Raw genomic sequence first — 20,039 nt, forward strand, 5'->3', positions numbered from 1 at the left:
ATTGCACTAGAGAGGGTACAGAGGAGATTTACGAGGATGTTGCCAGGACTGGAGAATTTTAGCTGTGAGGAAAGATTGGATAGGCCGGGGTTGTTCTCTTTGGAACAGAGGAGGCTGAGGTGTACAAAATTATGAGGGGCCCAGAGAGGGTGGATAGGAAGGACCTATTTCCCTTAGCAGAGAGGTCAATAACCAGGGGGCATAGATTTAAAGTGATTGGTAGAAAGATTAGAGGGGAGCTGAGGAAAACCTTTTTCATTCAGGGGGTGGTGGGGGTCTGGAACTCACTGCCAGAAAGGGTGGTAGAGGCAGAAACCCTCAACTCATTTAAAAAGCACCTGGATGTGCACCGTGACCTACAAGGCTACAGGCCAAGTGCTGGAAAGTGGGATTCGGCTGGGTGGCTCATTTTCGGCCGGCGCGGACACGATGGGCCGAATGGCCTCCTTCTGTGCCTTAAATTTTCTATGATTCTAAAAAAAACTAGAACCACATTAGAACGAAAATATCCAGGTATTATAAAAATACTGTGTTAATCTTAACATTGAATCATTTGTATTGCTGTAAGTCAGTTTTAATCAAAACAAATTAGGCGGTTCTTCTTTTCCCAGAGAGTAGTGAGCCTCTGGAATATATTGCCGGCTGGTGAGGTGGGTGCTGACTCTCTGGATGCCTTCAAGAGGGAGCTGGACCGGTTCTTGACTGGGGCAGAGATCGCATCACATGGAAGGTAAGTGTCTTGGTCCGTGTGATTTCCTGGACTGGATTCAATCACCTGAGGGGATCGGAGAGGAATTTTCCAGAGTTTTTTTTAACCTTATTGGCCTTGGGTTTTTCTCTGGTTTTTTTTGCCTCTCCGAGGAGATTACATGGCAGGGGGGGCAGGGTAGGAAGTGTTTAGTTATGATGCTCCGGCCATCATGGTATGGGCAGGCTTGATGGACCAGCGAATTTTTTCCTGCTCATCAATTTCGTATTCGTATATAAGCTGGTATGGTATACCAATGTTTTTACAAACCAGAGTGAGCGGGCCATATTGGCAGCTTCAAACTGCAGCACACAGTTGTGCACATGCTGCTGTGTTTTTTTCATCCTCCTGTATTTTATTTCTACTTTGAGTTCTAGATAAATTGCAAAATGCAATCCTGAACAATATATTCGAAAACACAGGAATAAAGCTAGGGGTCAATCATCAATATGTGATGTGAGAGGTATCACTGCAGTTTCCATCTGCATAAGAACATAAAAAATAGGAGAAGCAGTAGGCCATTCAGCCCCTCGAGCCTGATCCGCCATTCAATAAGATCATGTCTGATCTTCGACCTCATCTCCACTTTCCTGCCTGATCCCCATATCATTTGATTTCCCGAGAGTCCAATAATCTGTCTATCTCAGCCTTGAACATTTTCATCAATTCAGCATCCACAGTCCTCTGGGGTAGAGAATTCCAAAGATTCACCACCTTTTGTGTTTTTTTTTATTTGTTCATGGGATGTGGGCGTCGCTGGCGAGGCCGGCATTTATTGCCCATTCCTAATTGCCCTTGAGAAGGTGGTGGTGAGCCGCCTTCTTGAACCGCTGCAGTCCGTGTGGTGAAGGTTCTCCCACAGTGCTGTTAGGAAGAGAGTTCCAGGATTTTGACCCAGCGACATGAAGGAACGCCGATATATTTCCAAGTTGGGATGGTGTGAGACTTGGAGGGGAACGTGCAGGTGGTGTTGTTCCCATGTGTCTGCTGCCCTTGTCCTTCTAGGTGGTAGAGATCGTGGGTTTGGGAGGTGCTGTCAAAGAAGCCTTGGCAAGCTGCTGCAGTGCACCCTGTAAATGGTAAACACTGCAGCCACGGTGCACCGGTGGTGAAGGGAGTGAATGTTTAGTATGCAGGTGCAGCAGGTGATCAAGAAGGCCAACGGAATGTTGGCTTTTATTGCTCGGGGGATAGAATATAAAAACAGGGAGGTATTGCTGCAGTTATATAAGGTATTGGTGAGACCGCACCTGGAATACTGCATACAGTTTTGGTCTCCATACTTAAGAAAAGACATACTTGCTCTCGAGGCAGTACAAAGAAGGTTCACTCGGTTAATCCCGGGGATGAGGGGGCGGACATATGAGGAGAGGTTGAATAGATTGGGACTCTGCTCATTGGAGTTCAGAAGAATGAGAGGCGATCTTATTGAAACATATAAGATTGTGAAGGGGCTTGATCGGGAGGATGTGGTAAGGATGTTCCCAAGGATGGGTGAAACTAGAACTAGGGGGCATAATCTTAGAATAAGGGGCTGCTCTTTCAAAACTGAGATGAGGAGAAACTTCTTCACTCAGAGGGTGGTAGGTCTGTGGAATTTGATGCCCCAGGAAGCTATGGAAGCTACATCATTAAATAAATTTAAAACAGAAATAGACAGTTTCCTAGAAGTAAAGGGAATTAGGGGTTACGGGGAGCGGGCAGGAAATTGGACATGAATTTAGATTTGAGGTTAGGATCGGATCAGCCATGATCTTATTGAATGGCGGAGCAGGCTCGAGGGGCCGATTGGCCTACTCCTGCTCCTATTTCTTATGTTCTTATGTTCTTAGGGTGGTGGATAGGGTACCAATCAAGCGGGCTGTTTTGTCTTGGATGGTGTTAAGCTTCTTGAGTGTTGTTGGAGCTGCACTCATCCAGACAAGTGGAGAGTATTCCATCACACTCCTGACTTGTGCCTTGTAGATGGTGGAAAGGCTTTGGGGAGTAAGGAGGTGAGTCACTTGCCAGGTCTTGCTGCATGCGGACTGCTTCATTGTCTGAGGGGTTATGAATGGAACTGAACACTCTACAATCATCAGCGAACATCCCCATTACTGACCTTATGATGGAGGGAAGGTCATAGATGAAGCAGCTGAAGATGGTTGGGCCAAGGACACTGCCCTGACGAACTTGTGCAGCAATGTCCTGGGGCTGAGATGATTGGCCTCCAACAACCACTTCCATCTTCCTTTGTGCTAGGTATGACTCCAGCCACTGGAGAGTTTTCCCCCTGATTCCCATTGACTTCAATTTTACTAGGGCTCTTTGGTATGAAGAAATTCCTCCTCATCTCAGTCTTAAATGGCCAACCCCTTATCCTGAAACTATGCCCTCTAGTTCTAGACTCTCCAGCCATGGGAAACAACCTCCCAACATCGACCCTGTCAAGCCCCCTCAAAATCTTGTAAGCTTGAATGAGATCAACTCTCATTCTTCTAAACTCCGGAGAGTACAGGCCCATTCTACTCAATCTCTCCTCATAGGACAACTGTCTTACCCCAGGAAGCAATCTAGTGAATCTTCGTTGCACAACCTCTAAAGCAAGTATAAGGACACCAAAGCTGTACACAGTACTCCAGGTGCGGTCTCACCAAAGCGCTGTACCATTGTAGTAAGACTTCCTTGCTCTTGTACCCCAACCCACTTGCAATAAAGGCCAACATGCCATTTGCCTTCCTTATTGCTTAGAAATCATAGAAAATTTACGGCACTGAAGGAGGCGATTCGGCCCAACATGTCTGCGCTGTCCAAAAATGAGGCACCCAGCCTAATCCCACCTTCCAGCATTTGGTCTGGAGCCCTGTAGGTTTCGGCACTTCAGGTGCACATCCAAGTACTTTTTAAATGAGATGAGGGTTTCTGCCCCTATCACCCTCTCAGGCAGTGAGTTCCAGATCCCCACCACCCTCTGGATGAAAAAATTTCTTCTCAGCTCCCCTCTAATCCTTCTACCAATTACTTTAAATCTATGCCCCCTGGTAATTGACCTCTCTGCTAAGGGAAATAGGTCCTTCCTATCCACTCTATCTAGGCCCCTCATAATTTGTACACCTCAATTAAATCACCGCTCAGCCTTCTCTGTTCCAAGGAAAACAACCCCAGCCTATCTAATCTTTCCTCATAGCTAAAATTCTCCACTCCTGGCAACATCCTCGTAAATCTCCTCTGTACCCTCTCTAGTGCAATCACATCCTTCCTGTAATGTGGTGACCAGAACTGTACGCAGTACTCAAGCTTTGACCTAACTAGTATTGTAGACCGTTCCAGCAGAACCTCCCTGCTCTTATATTCTATGCCTCGGCTAATTATTCCATATGCCTTCTTAACCACATTATCTACCTGTCCTTCTACCTTCAGGGATCTGTGGACATGCACTCCAAGGTCCCTTTGTTCCTCTACACCTCTCAGTATCCTCCCATTTATTGTGTATTCCCTTGCCTTGTTTGTTCTCCCCAAATGCATTACCTCACACTTCTCTCGATTGAATCCCATTTGCCACTTTTCTGCCTATCTGACCAGTCCATTGATATCTTCCTGCAGTCGACAGCTTTCCTCCTCATTATCAACCACACAGCCAATTTTTGTATCATCTGCAACTTCTTAATCATGCCCCCTACATTTAAGTCCAAATCATTAATATATACCCCTGCGGAACCCCACTGGAAACAGCCTGCACTTTCTATATTCCTCTATGCTTTCTCCAGTATTGAGCTCTTGGTGTCTGACATAAGCTTTCCTTTTCTGCCTTATCTTACATAAGAACATAAGAAACAGGAGCAGGAGTAGGCCATCCCGGCCCCTCGAGCCTGCTCCGCCATTCATCAAGATCATGGCTGATCGTCTACCTCAACGACATTTTCCTGCACCATCCCCATATCTCTTGATGCCATTAATATCTAGAAATCTATCGATCTCTGTTTTGAATGTACTCAGTGACTGAACCTCCACAGCCCTATGGGGTAAAGAATTCCAAAGATTCACCACCCTCTGAGTGAAGAAATTTCTCCTCATCTCAGTCCTAAGCGGCCTACCCCTTATTTTGAGACTGTGACCCCTGGTTCTAGACTCCCCAGCCAGGGGAAACATCCTCCCTGCATCTACCCTGTCGAGCCCTGTAAGAATTTTGTATGTTTCAATTAGATCACCTCTCATTCTTCTAAACTCTGGAGAATACAGGCCTAGTCTACTCAATCTCTCCTCATATAACAATCCCGCCATCCCAGGAATCAGTCTGGTGAACCTTCGCTGCACTCCCTCTATGGCAAGTATATCCTTTCTTAGGTAAGGAGATCAAAACTGTACACAATACTCCAGGTGCGGTCTCACCAAGGCCCTATATAATTGCAGTAAGACATCTTTACTCCTGTACTCAAATCCGCTTGTAATAAAGGCCAACATACCATTTGCCTTCCTAATTGCTTGCTGCAACTGCATGTTAGCTTTCAGTGACTCATGTACAAGGACACCCAGGTCCCTTTGAACATCAACATTTCCCAATCTCTCACCATTTAAAAAATACTCTGCATTTCTGTTTTTCCTACCAAAGTGGATAACTTCACATTTTTCCACATTATATTCCATCTGCCATGTTCTTGCCCACTCACTTAGCCTGTCTGTATCCCCTTGAAGCCTCTTTGCATCCTCCTCACAACTCACATTCCCACCTAGTTTTGTGTCATCAGCAAACTTGGAAATATTATATTTGGTCCCCTCATCCAAATCATTGATATATATTGTGAATAACTGGGGCCCAAGCACTGATCCCTGCGGTACCCCACTAGTCACAGTCTGCCAACCTGAAAAAGACCCATTTATTCCTACTCTCTGTTTTCCATCTGTTAACCAATTCTCAATCCATGCCATTATATTGCCCCCAGATCCATGTGCTCTAACTTTGTTCACCAACCTCCTGTATGGGACCTTATCGAAAGCCTTCTGAAAATCCAAATACACCACATCCACTGGTTCCCCCTTATCTATTCCACTGGTTACATCCTCAAAGAACTCCAATAGGTTTGTCAAACATGATTTCCCTTTCATAAATCCATGTTGACTCTGCCAAACCCTATTATTATTTTCTAAGTGTCCTGTTATCACATCCTTTATAATAGATTCTAGCATTTTCCCTACTACTGATGTCAGGCTAACAGGTCTGTGGTTCCCTGTTTTTTCTCTCCCTCCTTTCTTATTTAGTGGGGTTACATTTACAATCTCAGGAACCGTTCCAGAATCTATAGAATTTTGGAAGATGACAACCAATGCATCCACTATCTCTATCGCCACCTCTTTCAAAACCCTGGGATGTAGATCATCAGGTCCTTGGGATTTATCGACTTTCAGCCCCATTAATTTCTCTAGTACTATTTTTTTACTAATACTAATTTCTTTCAGTTCCTCATTCTCGCCAGAGCCTTGGTTCTCTAGTATTTCTGGGAGGTCTTTAGTGTCTTCTTCCATGAAGACAGACACAAAATATTTGTTTAATTTCTCTGCCACTTCCTTATTCCCCATTATAAATTCTCCCGTCTCTGTCTTTAGGGTCCACATTTGCCTTTGTCAGTCTTTTCCTTTTTACATACCTATAGAAGCTTTTACAGTCCATTTTTATGTTTCTCGCTAGTTTACTCTCATATTCTATTTTCCCTTTTTTATCAATTTCTTGGTCCTCCTTTGCTGAATTTTAAAATGCTCCCAATCCTCAGGCTTACTGCTTTTTCTGGCAACTTTATTTGCCTCTTCCTTTGATTTAATACTATCTTTAATTTCTCTTGTTAGCCACAGGACCACTTTTCCTGTTGGGTTTTTGTGCCTTAAAGGAATATATATTTGTTGCAAATTATGTACTAAATGCTAGCCATTGCTTGTCTACCGTCATACCTTTTAATGTAGTTCCCCAATCAACCACAGCCAACTTGCGCCTCATACCTTCGTAGTTTCCTTTGTTTAGATTTAAGACCCTAGTTTTGGATTGAACTGCATCACTTTCAAACTTAATGAAGAATTCTATCATATTATGGTTACTGTTCCCTCAGGGCTCCTTTAACAACAAGATTATTAATCAACCCTTTCTCATAGCACAATGCTAGATCTAAAATATTTTAACTTTCACATAGATTGGACAAATCAAATTGGCAAAAATAGCCCTACGGAGGAGTTCATGGAGTGTATTAAGGACTGTTTCTTAGACCAATACGTCAGGGAACTAACCAGGGAACAGGCCATTTTGGATCTGGTAATGAGTAACAAAATAGGATTAATTAATGTTCTTAAAGTAAAGGATCCCTTGGGAAGCAGTGATCATAACAAGATAGAATTTCACATCCAGTTTGAGAGTGAGGATCTTGCGTCTCAAACTACTGTATTAAACTTAAATAAGGGCAATTATAAAGGAATGAGGGCGGAATTGGCTAAAGTGGACTGGGTAAACAGATTAGATGGTATGATGGTGGATAAGCAGTGACAAACATTTAAAAAGATATTTTATGACACGCAACAAAAATATATCCCTGTGTAATAGTAGAAAATCAAAGGACAAAGGGGAGGGAGGAACTAAAAACAATCACTATCACTAGAGAAAAAGTACTAGGTAAACTAATGGGTCTAAATTACTGACAAGTCCCCTGGACCTGATGGCTTGCATCTGAGGTTCTTAAAGGAAGTCGCTACAGAGATAGTGGGTGCATTGGTTGTAATCTTCCAGAATTCACTAGATTCTGGAAAGGTCCCAGCGGATTGGAAAACCGCAAACATAACACCCCTATTTAAGAAGGGAGTGAGACAGAAAGCAGGTAACTATAGACCAGTTAGCCTAACATCTGTCACTGAGAAAATGCTAGAATCCATTATTAAGGAAGTAGTAGCAGGACATTTGGAGACTCATAATACAATCAAGGAGAGTCAGCATGGTTTTATGAAGGGGAAATCATGTCTGACAAATTTATTAGAGTTCTTTGAGGAAGTAACGGGCAGGGTGGATAAAGGGGAACCAATGGATGCAGTATATTTGGATTTCCAAAAGGCATTCGATAAGGTGCCACATAAAAGATTACTGCACAAGATAAGAGTTCATGGTGTTGGGGGTAATATACTGGCATGGATAGAGGATTGGCTAACTAACAGAAAACAAAGAGTTGGGATAAAAGGGTCATTTTCAAAATGGCAATCTGTAACTAGTGGGGTGCCACAGGGATCAGTACTGGGGCCTCAACTATTTACAATATGTATCAATGACTTGGATGAAGGAACAGAGTGTCTGGTGGCCAAATTTGCTAATGATACAAAGATAGGTGGAAAAGCAAGTTGCGATGAGGACACAAAGTGTCTGCAAAGGGATATTGACAGCTTAAGCGAATGGGCAAAAATGTGGCAGATGGAATATAATGTGGGAAAATGTGAAGTCATCCACTTTGGGAGGAAAAATAAAAAAGCAAAATATTATTTGAATGGAGAAATACTACAAAATGCTGCGGTACAGAGGGATCTGGGTGTCCTCGTACATGAAACACAAAAAGTCAACATACAGGTGCAGCAGGTAATCCGGAAGGCAAACGGAATATTGGCCTTTATTTATAGGGGGATGGGGTATAAAAGCAGGGAAGTCATGCTACAACTGTACAGGGTGCTGGTGAGAGCACACCTGGAGTACTGCGTACAGTTCTGGTGCTTTTATTTAAGGAAGGATATACTTGCATTGGAGGCAGTTCAGAGAAGGTTCACTAGGTTGATTCCGGGTAAGGAAGGGTTGTCTCATGAGGAAAGATTGAACAGGTTGGGTCTATACTCATTAGAGTTTAGAAGAATGAGAAGAGATCTTTTTGAAACATACAAGACTCTGAGGGGACTTGACAGGGTAGATGCTGAGAGGATGTTACCCCTCATGGGGGAATCTAAAGCTAGGGGGCATAGTCTCAGAATAAGGGGTCGCCCATTTAAGATGGAAATGAGGAGGAATTTCTTCTCCCAGAGGGTCGTGAATTTTTGGAATTCTTTACCCCAAAAAGCTGTGGAGGCTGAATCATTGAATACATTCAAGGCTGAGTTCGACAAATTTTTGATCAGCAAGGGAGTCAAAGGATACAGGGAAAGGACGGGAAAGTGGAGTTGAGGTAAAAATCAGATCAGCCATGATCTCATGAAATGGCGGAGCAGGCTTGAGGGGCCGAATGGCCCACTCCTGCTCCTATCTCTTATGGTCTATCGTCTAAAATAGCTTGTTCCGTAGTTGGTTCCTCAACATACTGATCTCGAAAACCATCTCCTATACATTCCAGGAATTTGTTCTCTACATTATTCGGGCTAATTTGGTTTGCCCAATCTATATGTAGATTAAAGTCCCCCATGATTACTGTATTGCCTTTGTTACATGCACTTCTAATTTCTTGCTTTATACCGTGCCCTCCATTACCAGTACTGTTTGGTGGCCTATAAACAACTCCCACCAATGTTTTCTGCCCCTTGATGTTTCTTAGCTCCACCCAAACTGATTCTACATCTTGATCTTCTGAGCCAAGATCCTTTCTCACTATTGTCCTGATCTCATCCTTTATTAATAGTACTCCCCCACCTCCTTTTCCTTTTTGCCTGTCCTTCCTAAATGTCGAATATCCTTGAATATTCAGTTCCCAGCCTTGGTCACCCTGTAGCCACATCTTCATAATGGCAATTACATCGTACTGGGCAGATTTACTTCTATTTGTGCCATCAATTTATCTACCTTGTTGCAAGTGCTGCATGCATTCAGAAAATTTGCCTTTAATTTTGCCTTTTTGAAATTTTTTCCTATTTTGACCTTATTTGCTGCTGGCCTTTGTTTCTGCTGCCTTCCAATTTCACTTACTACTTTTCTGCCTTCCACTTCCAGCTTTGATACTCTCCCTTCTGAATCTCCTCTCAGAACTGAATACTGGTTGGAGAGTGAGATGCCCTCAGGGGTCTCCTGCACTTACCTGTCTCCTCCTCCTTGTCTGTCTGGTGGTCACCCAGTCCCTCTCTGCCTGCACTCTCTTAAGCTGCGGGGAGACCACTTCCTGAAACGTGCTATCAACTTCATGGCTCTCAACCTCATGGATGCACTGCAGTGAAGCCAGCTGTTGCTCAAGCTCCAAAACCCGGAGCTCGAGCTCCTCCAGCTGACGACACTTCCTGCAACTGTGATTGTCCAGGACACAGGAAGTGTCCTGGAGTTCCCACATGGCACAGGTCGTGCATTCCACGGGTGTATCACTGTATGCTCCCTGACATCCAGGGGGCTCTAGATTTGGCAGTCCCACCCTTTTTCTTTGTGGGAACATGTTTACTCTGAACCCTTTGAATCTCCCCTTTGAACACCTCCCATTGCTTTGATATTGATTTCCCTTCAAGTAGCTGTTTACAGTCCAATTTTGCTAAATCACTTTTCCCCTATTGAGAACTTTAACTCCTGTTCAATCTTTGTCCTTTTCCATAACTATACTAAAACTAACTGAATTATGATCACTACCACCAAAATGCTCTCCCACTGATACTCCTTCCACCTGCCCAGCTTCATTTCCTAAAACTAAATCCAGAACTGCCCCCTCTCTTGATGGGCTTGCTACGTTCTGGCTAAAAAAAGTTCTCCTGAATGCAATTGAAGAATTTTGTGCCCTCTATACCTTTCACGCTGTTTGTGTCCCAGTTAATATTAGGGTAGTTGAAATCCCTACTTTTACTGCCCTATTGTTTTTGCACTGCTTGCTTTACCTGCTTGCTAACTTTTTGTGTTTCTTGCACACCCAAGGACACCCAAATTTCTCTGAACTTCAACACTTAATAGTTTCTCACTTTTACAAAATATTCTGTTTTTCTATTCTTCCTACCAAGGTGAATAACCTCACAGTTCCCCACATTATACTTCATGTATCTCCTTCGTGCCCACTCACCCAACCTGTCTATATCCCTTTGCAGACACTTTGTGCCTGATATTAGGAGGGAGGTGGGTTGGTAGCGGGGGGTCGACTGGGCGCGTGGGTAACGCGCCCAGTGAAATCGGGGTGTTCCGCACGCGATCGCAGCCTAATTGAAGGCACTTACGTGTGCTTCCGGGTTTCCCGTTCCAGACCTACACAGCGGGCACACTGTGCACCCGCATCACAGGCTGTCAGCAGGAGGAGCCCTATTTAAAGGGGCAGTCCTCCCATGCTCCTCCAATGCTCCTCCTGCAGCAAAGAACCAAATTGGCAGCATGGAGCAGCCCAGAGGCAAGGCTGCTCCAAGGTTCTCAGACTCCTCACTCCAGATGCTGCTCGATAGGGTCAGGAGGAGGAGGGAAACGTTTTCCCCAGCGGACGAGAGGAAGTGGCCTGCCTCTGCCACCAAGAAGGCCTGGCTCGAGGTGGCAGAGGAGGTCACCAGCAGCAGTAACATCTCCTGAACCTGGGTCCAGTACAGGAAACATTTAATGACCTAACCAGGTCAGCCAAAGTGAGTATACTTACGCATTCTCCCACACTCCGTCTTCCACATCACCGCCACTACCACACAATTCCTTCCGCACTGCCACCACAACATCCTCGCATCACTCCTCACATCCACTCAACCATCATCCTCACCTTGCCTGCACTTACTCACCGCCCCAGTTCCCATTCGAACACTACCACACAACCCAATCCTCATACAATCTCATGGCTATGTCTCACATGCACCCTCCCATGCATCTCCCTCACGGTCACCCCCACCCACACCAATGCATGCAGCGGGTCACTATGCAACCATCACTCAATCACGCCTCTCTGTGTTTTGCCTTGATAGGAGAAGAGATGCCAGAAGGCCCAGGAGAGGGATGATGGCGAAAGGGGACATGGAAGTGGGGACGCCACTCAAAGCGCTCCCACGTCTCACCCGTTGCCCCCCTCTCAACCAGTACCCACAATGCTGCCTCCTCTCCAGGTGGCCGAGACTGCCCCTGCACAGGTATAGGTGGAGCAGTCTTTTGAGGGGCCGTCACGGGCACTGAAACCCAGAGGGCGTCCGTGCAAAGCATCTCATCGGTCAGGTCATGGACAAGAGCAATCTGCCACTACCTCTGCTGGAGCCGCAGGGGTAGCACCATGTAGGGGTTCCCGTAAACGTAAGGCTAAGGTTTTGTGAGCACAAACGGGATGCACAAGGGTATATGACAGAATGTCATGTTTTTGATTTACTTTCGTTTGTTTTGCAAAGCACATTAAAATTTGTTATCACCACTACTGCCACGTCTTGGCAAATCTTGTCTGGTTTATGCAATAATGCCCTTTCCTGAGGATCACTATGAAGACCCACACCTGATGCCACCCATTGTGTCACTGCAGAGTGGGTGTAGGTGTATTTGCAGGGCTCTTTTGTGCAGACTACTGAGAGATGCCGGCGATGTCCCCGGTGGCACCCTGGAAGGATCCAGAGGAGAAGTTGTTGAGGGCAGTGGTGACTTTGACAGCGATAGGTAAGAAGATGGTGCTCAGGCCAGCCGGGAGCAGCTCGGCAAGAAGGAGGCTGCAGATGTCCACGACTACACGTCGAGTGACTCTGAGCCTCCGTGTGCACTGCTCCTCAGAGAGGTCCAGGAAGCTAAGCCTCGGTCTGTAGACCCTGTGGCGAGGGTAGTGCCTTCTGAAACGCATCTCTCTCTGCGGTTGCCCTCCCTCCTGTTGTGCAGATGTATGTGTCACAGCACTGTGTTGTGGAACTCCACGTGTCAGAGGTGGACGGCGTGGCCAGCGAGGCTGGTGATGCTGTTCGTCCTCCGAGGAGGTCATGATTGCAGCTATGGTGGCCCTCATCCGGAAGATGTACGTTTGAGGGGGTCCGCAAGGTAGGTAAATGTTCTCTGCACACCGGGGTTGAGGTTCCAAGTTGGTGAATTTTAGTGTTAGGAGGAGGGTGCAGGCCAAACTTTGTCCAAAGTGACAAAGTGACCTCCTGCAATGAGTGAGGGTCACCCCCCGACCTGTCAAATGGACCTTTGCAACTCCCACAAGCTGGTGGCTGCAACAAGTCTGTTTCAACTGGCAGTGTTTCCCCCAGTACAGGAAACACGCTCAGTTGACATGAAAATCCCACCCCTCCTAAAATATCCTCCCAATCAGGTCTGCAAACGACCTGAACTATCAAATTAATTGATTTAAGTGGGATCCCGCCAGCTTTAATTGCCGGTGGGAGTCCCGCATGTGGGGGCTGCGCACGCATCTAAGCGCGTCATTGGAGAATCCGGAAGTGGGCGGGTTGGAGCCGGGCTCTGGGCCCGCCCCAAGAATCCCGAATTTTCGAAGCCCCCCCACCACGAACGCACCTGCTCGGCCATCCTAAAATCGACCCCTTTGTGTCCTCCTCACAGCTTACTTTCCCACCTAGCTTTGTATCATCAGAAAACTTGGATGCATTACACTCGGTCTCTTCATCTAAGTCATTAATATAGATTGTAAATAGCTGAGGCCCAAGCACCGATCCTTGCGGCACCCCACTAGTTACAACCTGCCAACCTGAAAATGACCTGTTTCCCCTACTCTCTCTTTTCTGTCCGTTAACCAATCCTCTATCCATGCTAATATCGTACACTCAACCCCATGAGCCCTTATCCTGCAGAACAACCTTTTATGTGACACCTTATCGAATGCCTTTTAAAATTCCAAATATACGACATCCACTGGTTCCCCTTTATCTACCCTGCTAGTTACATCCTCAAAAAACTCCAATAAATTTGTCAAAAATGATTTCCCTTTCATAAAACCATGTTGACTCTGCCTAATTATATTCTGATTTTCTAAGTGCTCTGTTACCACTTCCTTAATAATGGATTCCAGCATTTTCCCGACGACTGATGTCAGGCTAACTGGTCTGTCGTTCCCTGTTTTCTCTCTCCCTCCTTTCTTGAATAGCGGGGTCACATTTGCTACCTTCCAATCCGCTGGGACCGTTCTAAAATCTAGGGAATTTTGGAAGATCATAACCAATGCATCCACTATCTCTGCAACCACATCGTTTAGAACCCTCGGATGTTGGCCATCAGGTCCAGGGGATTTATCGGTTTTTAATCTCATTAGTTTCTCCAGTCCTTTTTCTCTACTGATATTAATTACTTTAAGTTCCTCATTCTCATTAGCCCCTATAGTGCCCCACTATTTCTGGTATGCTTTTTATGTCTTCTACTCTGAAGACAGACACAAAATATATGTTTAACGTCTCTGCCATTTCCTTATTCCCCATTATACTTTCTCCTGTCTCAGCCTCTCGGGAACCAATGTTTACTTTTGCTATTCTCTTCCTTTTTACATACTTGTAGAAGCTCTTACAATCTGTTTTTATATTTCTTGCTAGTTTACTTTCATATTCTATTTTCTCCATTTATATCAATTTTTTGGTCATCCTTTGCTGGTTTCCAAAACTCTCCCAGTCCTCAGGCTCACTACTCTTCTTCACAAGATTGTAGGCCTCTTCTTTTAATCCAATACTATCCTTAACTTCTTTAGTTAGCCATGGATGAATCACTTTTCCCGTGGAATTTTTATTTCTCAATGGAATGTACATTCGTTAACAATATTGAAATATTTCTTTAAATGTTTGCCATTGCTTATCAACTGTCACACCCATTAATCTAATTTCCCAACCTACCTTAGCCAACTCGCCCCTCTGATCTGTGTAATCGGCTTTATTTAAGTTTAAGACTCTAGTTTCGGTCTTAAATACGCCACTCTCAAACTCAATGTGAAATTCTATCATATTATGATCACTCTTCCCCAGAGGATCCTTTACTGTGCGATTGCTAATTAACCCTGTGTCATTACACAATACAAGATCTAAAATAGCCTGTTCCCTGGTTGGTTCCATGATGTTCTAAGAAACTGTTTTGAATACATTCCATGAACTCGTCCTCCAGACTGCCTTTGCCAATTTGATTTGCCCAGTCTATACGAAGATTAAATATGAAGTCTGAATACAGACAGTTAGTTACATTGAAACTACAGCACAGAAACAGGTCATTTGGCCCAACTGGCCGATGCTGGTGTTTATACTCCTCACAAGCCTCCTCCCTCCCTACTTCATCTAACACTATCACCATACCCTTCTATTCCTTTCTCCCTCGTGTGTTTATATACTTCCCCTTAAATGCTTCTATGCTATTTGCCTCAACTACTTCTTTTGGTAGCACATTCCACATTCTTACCACTCTTTGGGTAATGCAGTTTCTCCTGAATTCCCTATTTAATTTACGAACATCTAGTTTTGGACTCCCCCAAGTGGAAATTTTTTTTCTACGTCTACCATATCAAACCCTTTCATTATCTTAAAGACATCTATAGGAAGATTGGAACAGGAGTAGGCCATTTAACCCCTCGAGCCTGTTCCACCATTCAATGAGATCATGGCCGATCTGTGACCAAACTCCATATACCCGCCTTAGCCCCAAATCCCTTAATACCCTTGGTTAACAAAAATCTCTCAATCTCAGATTGAAAATTAACAATCATCAACTGCCATTTGCAGAAGAGAGTTCCAAACTTCTACCACCCTTTGCATGTAGAAGTGTTTCCTAACTTCACTCCTGAAAGGCCTGGTACTAAATTTTAGGCTATGTCCCCTTGTCCTAGAATCCCCAACCAGCGGAAATAGTTTCTCTCTATCTACCCCACAGGTTCCCCTTAATAGCTTGAAAATTTCAATCAAATCACCCCTTAATCTTTTAAATTCCAGGGAATACAACCCTAGTTTGTGTAATCTCGCATCCTAATTTAACCCTTGGAGTCCAGGTATCATTCTAGTAAATCTATGCTGCACTCCCTCCAAGACCAATATATCCTTCCTAAGGTGCGATGCCCAGAACTGAACTCCAGGTGTGGTCTAACCAGGGCTTTGTATAGCTGTAGCATAACCTCTACCCCCGTGTATTCTAGTCCTCTAGATATAAAGGCCAGCATTCCATTAGCCTTTCTGATTATTTTCTGTACCTGTCCATCACATTTTAATGATCTATGTACACGGACCCCTAAGTCTCTTTGGACCTCCACTGTTTTGAGCTATTCACCATTTAAAAAGTACTCTGATCTATTTGGGCCAAAGTGGATGACCTCACACTGCCTACATTGAAATCCATTTGCCACAGTTTTGCCCATTCACTTAATCTACAAATATCTCTCTGTAATGTTATGCATCCATCTACACTGCTTACACGGACTGCAGCGGTTCAAGAAGGCGGCTCACCACCACCTTCTCAAGGGCAATTAGGGATGGGCAATAAATGCCGGCCTCACCAGCGATGCCCACATCCCATGAACGAATAAAAAAAAAACATTGCTGCCTATCTTTGTGTCATTGGCAAACTTAGATATGTGGCTCTCTATCCCATCATCTAAGTCGTTAATAAATTGTGAATAGTTCAGGCCCCAACACAGATCCCTGTGTGACACCACTAGTCACATCCTGCCAATTTGAATACCTGCCCATTATCCCTACTCTCTATTTCCTGCCGCTCAGCCAATTTCCTAACCAGGTCAATAATTTGCCCTCAATTCCATGAGCTTCAACTTTAACTAGCAGTCTCTTACGAGGGACTTTATCGAACGCCTTCTGGAAGTTCATTTAAACAACATCCATTGACATTCCCCTGTCCACTACTTTAGTCACTTCTTCAAAAAATTCAATCAGGTTCATCAGGCACGACCTACCCTTTACAAATCCATGCTGGCTCTCCCTGATTAGCTGAAAATTTTCACAGTGTTCAGTCACTCTATCATTATAAACTCTAGTAATTTCCTGACAACAGATGTTAGGCTAACTGGTCTATAATTCCCTGGTTTCCTGCTCTCATCTTTCTTAAATAGCGGAGTGACATGTGCAATTTTCCAATCTAAAGGAACGGTTCCTGAATCGAGAGAACTTTACAAGATTATAGTTATGACATCTGCAATGTGCTCACCTACTTCCTTTAAAACCCTGGATGGAAACCATCTGGTCATGGGAATTTGTCACTCTTTAGTGTCATTATTTTCTTCATTACTGTTGATTTGCTTACGTTAATTATGGTGAGTCCCTGTCCCTGATTCAAAATTAGTTTCTTTGGGGTGTCCGGCACGCTATCCTCTTCTTCTACTATAAATACTGACGCCAAGTAATTATTTAACATGTCCGCCATTTCCTTATTTTCATTTACACTATCACCATTATCAGTTTTCAAGGGACCCACATTGCACTTGACCACCCTCTTTTTCCGAATATAATTGTAAAATTTTTTTGTTGGTTTTGATATCCCTTGCAAGTTTCTTCTCATACTCCCTTCTTGCAGCTCTTACTATCTGTTTTGTCACCCTTTCCTGTTCTATGTATCGCTTCCTGTCGCCAGGATCTGAGCTTTTTTTTTGCATTTTTGTATGCTTTTCCTTTTAGTTTTATGTTGTCCCTTACCTCTTTTGTCGTTGTTTTGTTTTCTTTAGCAAGTACAGCTCTTGCCCCTTAGGGGTATCAACTGGTTCTGTATCATGATAAATTATTTATTGAACACCTCCCACTGATCTTTTATCATATTACCCATTAACAGATTTGCCCAGTTTACTGTGGACAGTCTCTGTCTCATCCCATTGCAGTCGGCCTTACCTAAATTTAGAATCTTAGCAGCTGATCTCCAGCTATTTGCCTCAACTACTCCTTATGGTAGAGTGTTCCACACTCATAGAACCATAGAATCATATAAAGGTTACAGCACGGCCTATCGAGTCCGCACTGGCTCTATGCAAAAACATCCAGCTAGTTCTCCCTAACTTCTTTTAATATTCACGGATGCAATCCACCCGGACTAGGTTTGATTAGTTTATCAATTATCTCCCCCCTTTCTATCTTATATGTTTTTATATCCTTTTTGATCACTTCTAATGCCATACCCACCTTGTTAGTCTCCCTGGTAAATGCCAGGCAATGGCCACCCACAACAAGAAAGAGTCTAACTAGCTCCCCATGACATTTAATGGCATTACCATCGCCGAATCCCCCACCATCAACATCCTGGGGGTCACCATTGACCAGAAACTTAACTTGACCAGCCATATAAATACTGTGGCTACAAAAGCAGGTCAGAGGCTGTGAATTCTGCGGTGAGTGGCTCACCTCCTGACTCCCCAAAGCCTTTCCACCATCTACAAGGCACAAGTCAGGGGAGTGATGGAATACTCTCCACTTGCCTGGATGATTGCAGTTGCAACAACACTCAAGAAGCTCGACACCATCCAGGACAAAGCAGTCCGCTTGATTGGCGCCCCATCCACCTCCCTAAACATTCACTCCCTCCACCACCGGCGCACCGTGGCTGCAGTGTGTACCATTTACAAGATGCACTGCAGCAACTTGCCAAGGTTTCTTCGACAGCACCTGCCAAAGCTGCGACCTCTACCACCTAGAAGGACAAGGGCAGCAGGTGCATGGGAACAACACCACCTGCACGTTCCCCTCCAAGTCACACACCATCCTGACTTGGAAATATATCGCCGTTCCTTCATCGTCGCTGGGTCAAAATCCTGGAACTCCCTACCTAACAGCACAGTGGGAGAACCTTCACCACACAGACTGCAGCGGTTCAAGAAGGCGGCTCACCACCTTCTCAAGGGCAATTAGGGATGGGCAATAAATGCCGGCCTTGCCAGCGACACCCACATCCCATGAATGAATAAAACAAATACTAAGGCAAAGTAACTATTCAATATTTCTGCCATTTCGCTGTCATTACCTGTGAGTTTATCTTGAGCATCCCTTAGTGGCCCTATCCTAATCCTGATTTTTCTTTTGTTATTTATGTGTCTGTAGACTACTTTACTATGTGTTTTTATATTCCTTGATAAATAATTTTGTAGCTCCTCTTTGCTGCCCCAGGAAGCTGTGGAAGCTACATCATTAAATAAATTTAAAACAGAAATAGACAGTTTCCTAGAAGTAAAGGGAATTAGGGGTTACGGGGAGGGGGCAGGAAATTGGACATGAATTTAGATTTGAGGTTAGGATCAGATCAGCCATGATCTTATTGAATGGCGGAGCAGGCTCAAGGGGCCGATTGGCCTACTCCTGCTCCTATTTCTTATGTTCTTATGTTCTTATGCTTTCCTGATTGTTTTTTTGACTTCTTTCCTAAACTATTTGTTTTCCCTTTTGTCATCCTCTCCTTTATTATCAATATATTTAGAGTATGCCTTTTTCTTTAGTTTCAATTTTACCATCATCTCTTTATTTGTCCATGGTGTTTCATTATTGGTTAGTTTGTTCTTTCTTTTTAGGGGAATATATTTCTCCTGAACTCTAGTTGAATCATAGAATTATAGAATGGTTAAAGCACAAAAGGAGGCCATTCGGCCCATCAAGTCCGTGCCGGCTCTTTGTGAGAGCAATCCAGTTAGTCACATTCCTCCGCTCTTTCCCCGTAGCCCTGCAAATTGGTATTGATTACCGTTTTAAATATTTCCCACTGCTGTTCTATATCTTTGTCAACATTTTTTTCCAGTTTACCTTCCCCAGTTCCATTCTCGTCCTCTCAAAATTAGCTTTTTTCCAATCTATTACTTTGCCCTTTGTCTTACTTATGTCTTTCGCAATCATTATTTTAAAACATTATTATGTTATGATGATTAAAGTTCTCTTACTTTGGTTGATAGTTCAGTGGAGGCCCCATACTCCAAAAGGAATTTCACAATTGTATTATTTCCTTGTTGAGCAGCAAAGTATAAAGCAGTGGAACCTGACTGGGGAAGAAAAAGAGGACAATAATTCACTTAACACAAAACAGCTAGTTGCTCTCAATCATTAAGCTTTAATTAGATTTGTTTTCACTGATTTAATTGAGTTTGAATTGTTGTAGTTCCTAATTGCAAATGTTAACTTATTCGCACACTGATAGATGTTTTCCCCTGGTTTTCGCTGGGAATTTCCATGGGAGTTTTCCTTTTAATGGCTGCCGTGACTTCGACAGATGCCCCATATGAATACAGTACCCAGAGTTTCTGCTGATCTCCGCCAAAGTTACACTAGCCAATTGGGGAATCTCCAGAGGAAATTCCCTGGTTCAGAAAATCAAGATGTGGAGATGCCGGTGATGGACTGGGGTTGACAATTGTAAACAATTTTACAACACCAAGTTCTAGTCCAGCAATTTTATTTGAAATTCACAAGCTTTCGGAGGCTTCCTCCTTCCTCAGGTGAATGTGAGGAAGGAGGAAGCCTTCACCTGAGGAAGGAAGAAGCCTCCGAAAGCTTGTGAATTTCAAATAAAATTGCTGGACTAGAACTT

The 20,039-nt window shown here is 44.1% G+C and overlaps 1 protein-coding gene across 1 annotated transcript in view; it reads right to left on the reverse strand.

Annotated features, from left to right (window-relative positions):
* ankrd29 (ankyrin repeat domain 29) overlaps positions 1-20,039 on the reverse strand; it is an 86,161-nt gene that overhangs the window by 61,020 nt on the left and 5,102 nt on the right. Inside the window, exon 4 of the mRNA XM_067977699.1 lies at positions 19,396-19,494. Coding sequence (XP_067833800.1) covers positions 19,396-19,494 — 99 coding nt within the window. The remainder of the gene's footprint in view (positions 1-19,395; positions 19,495-20,039) is intronic.

This window comes from Heptranchias perlo, chromosome 3, assembly GCF_035084215.1.
Source record: "Heptranchias perlo isolate sHepPer1 chromosome 3, sHepPer1.hap1, whole genome shotgun sequence".
Classification (NCBI taxonomy): Eukaryota; Metazoa; Chordata; class Chondrichthyes; order Hexanchiformes; family Hexanchidae; genus Heptranchias; species Heptranchias perlo.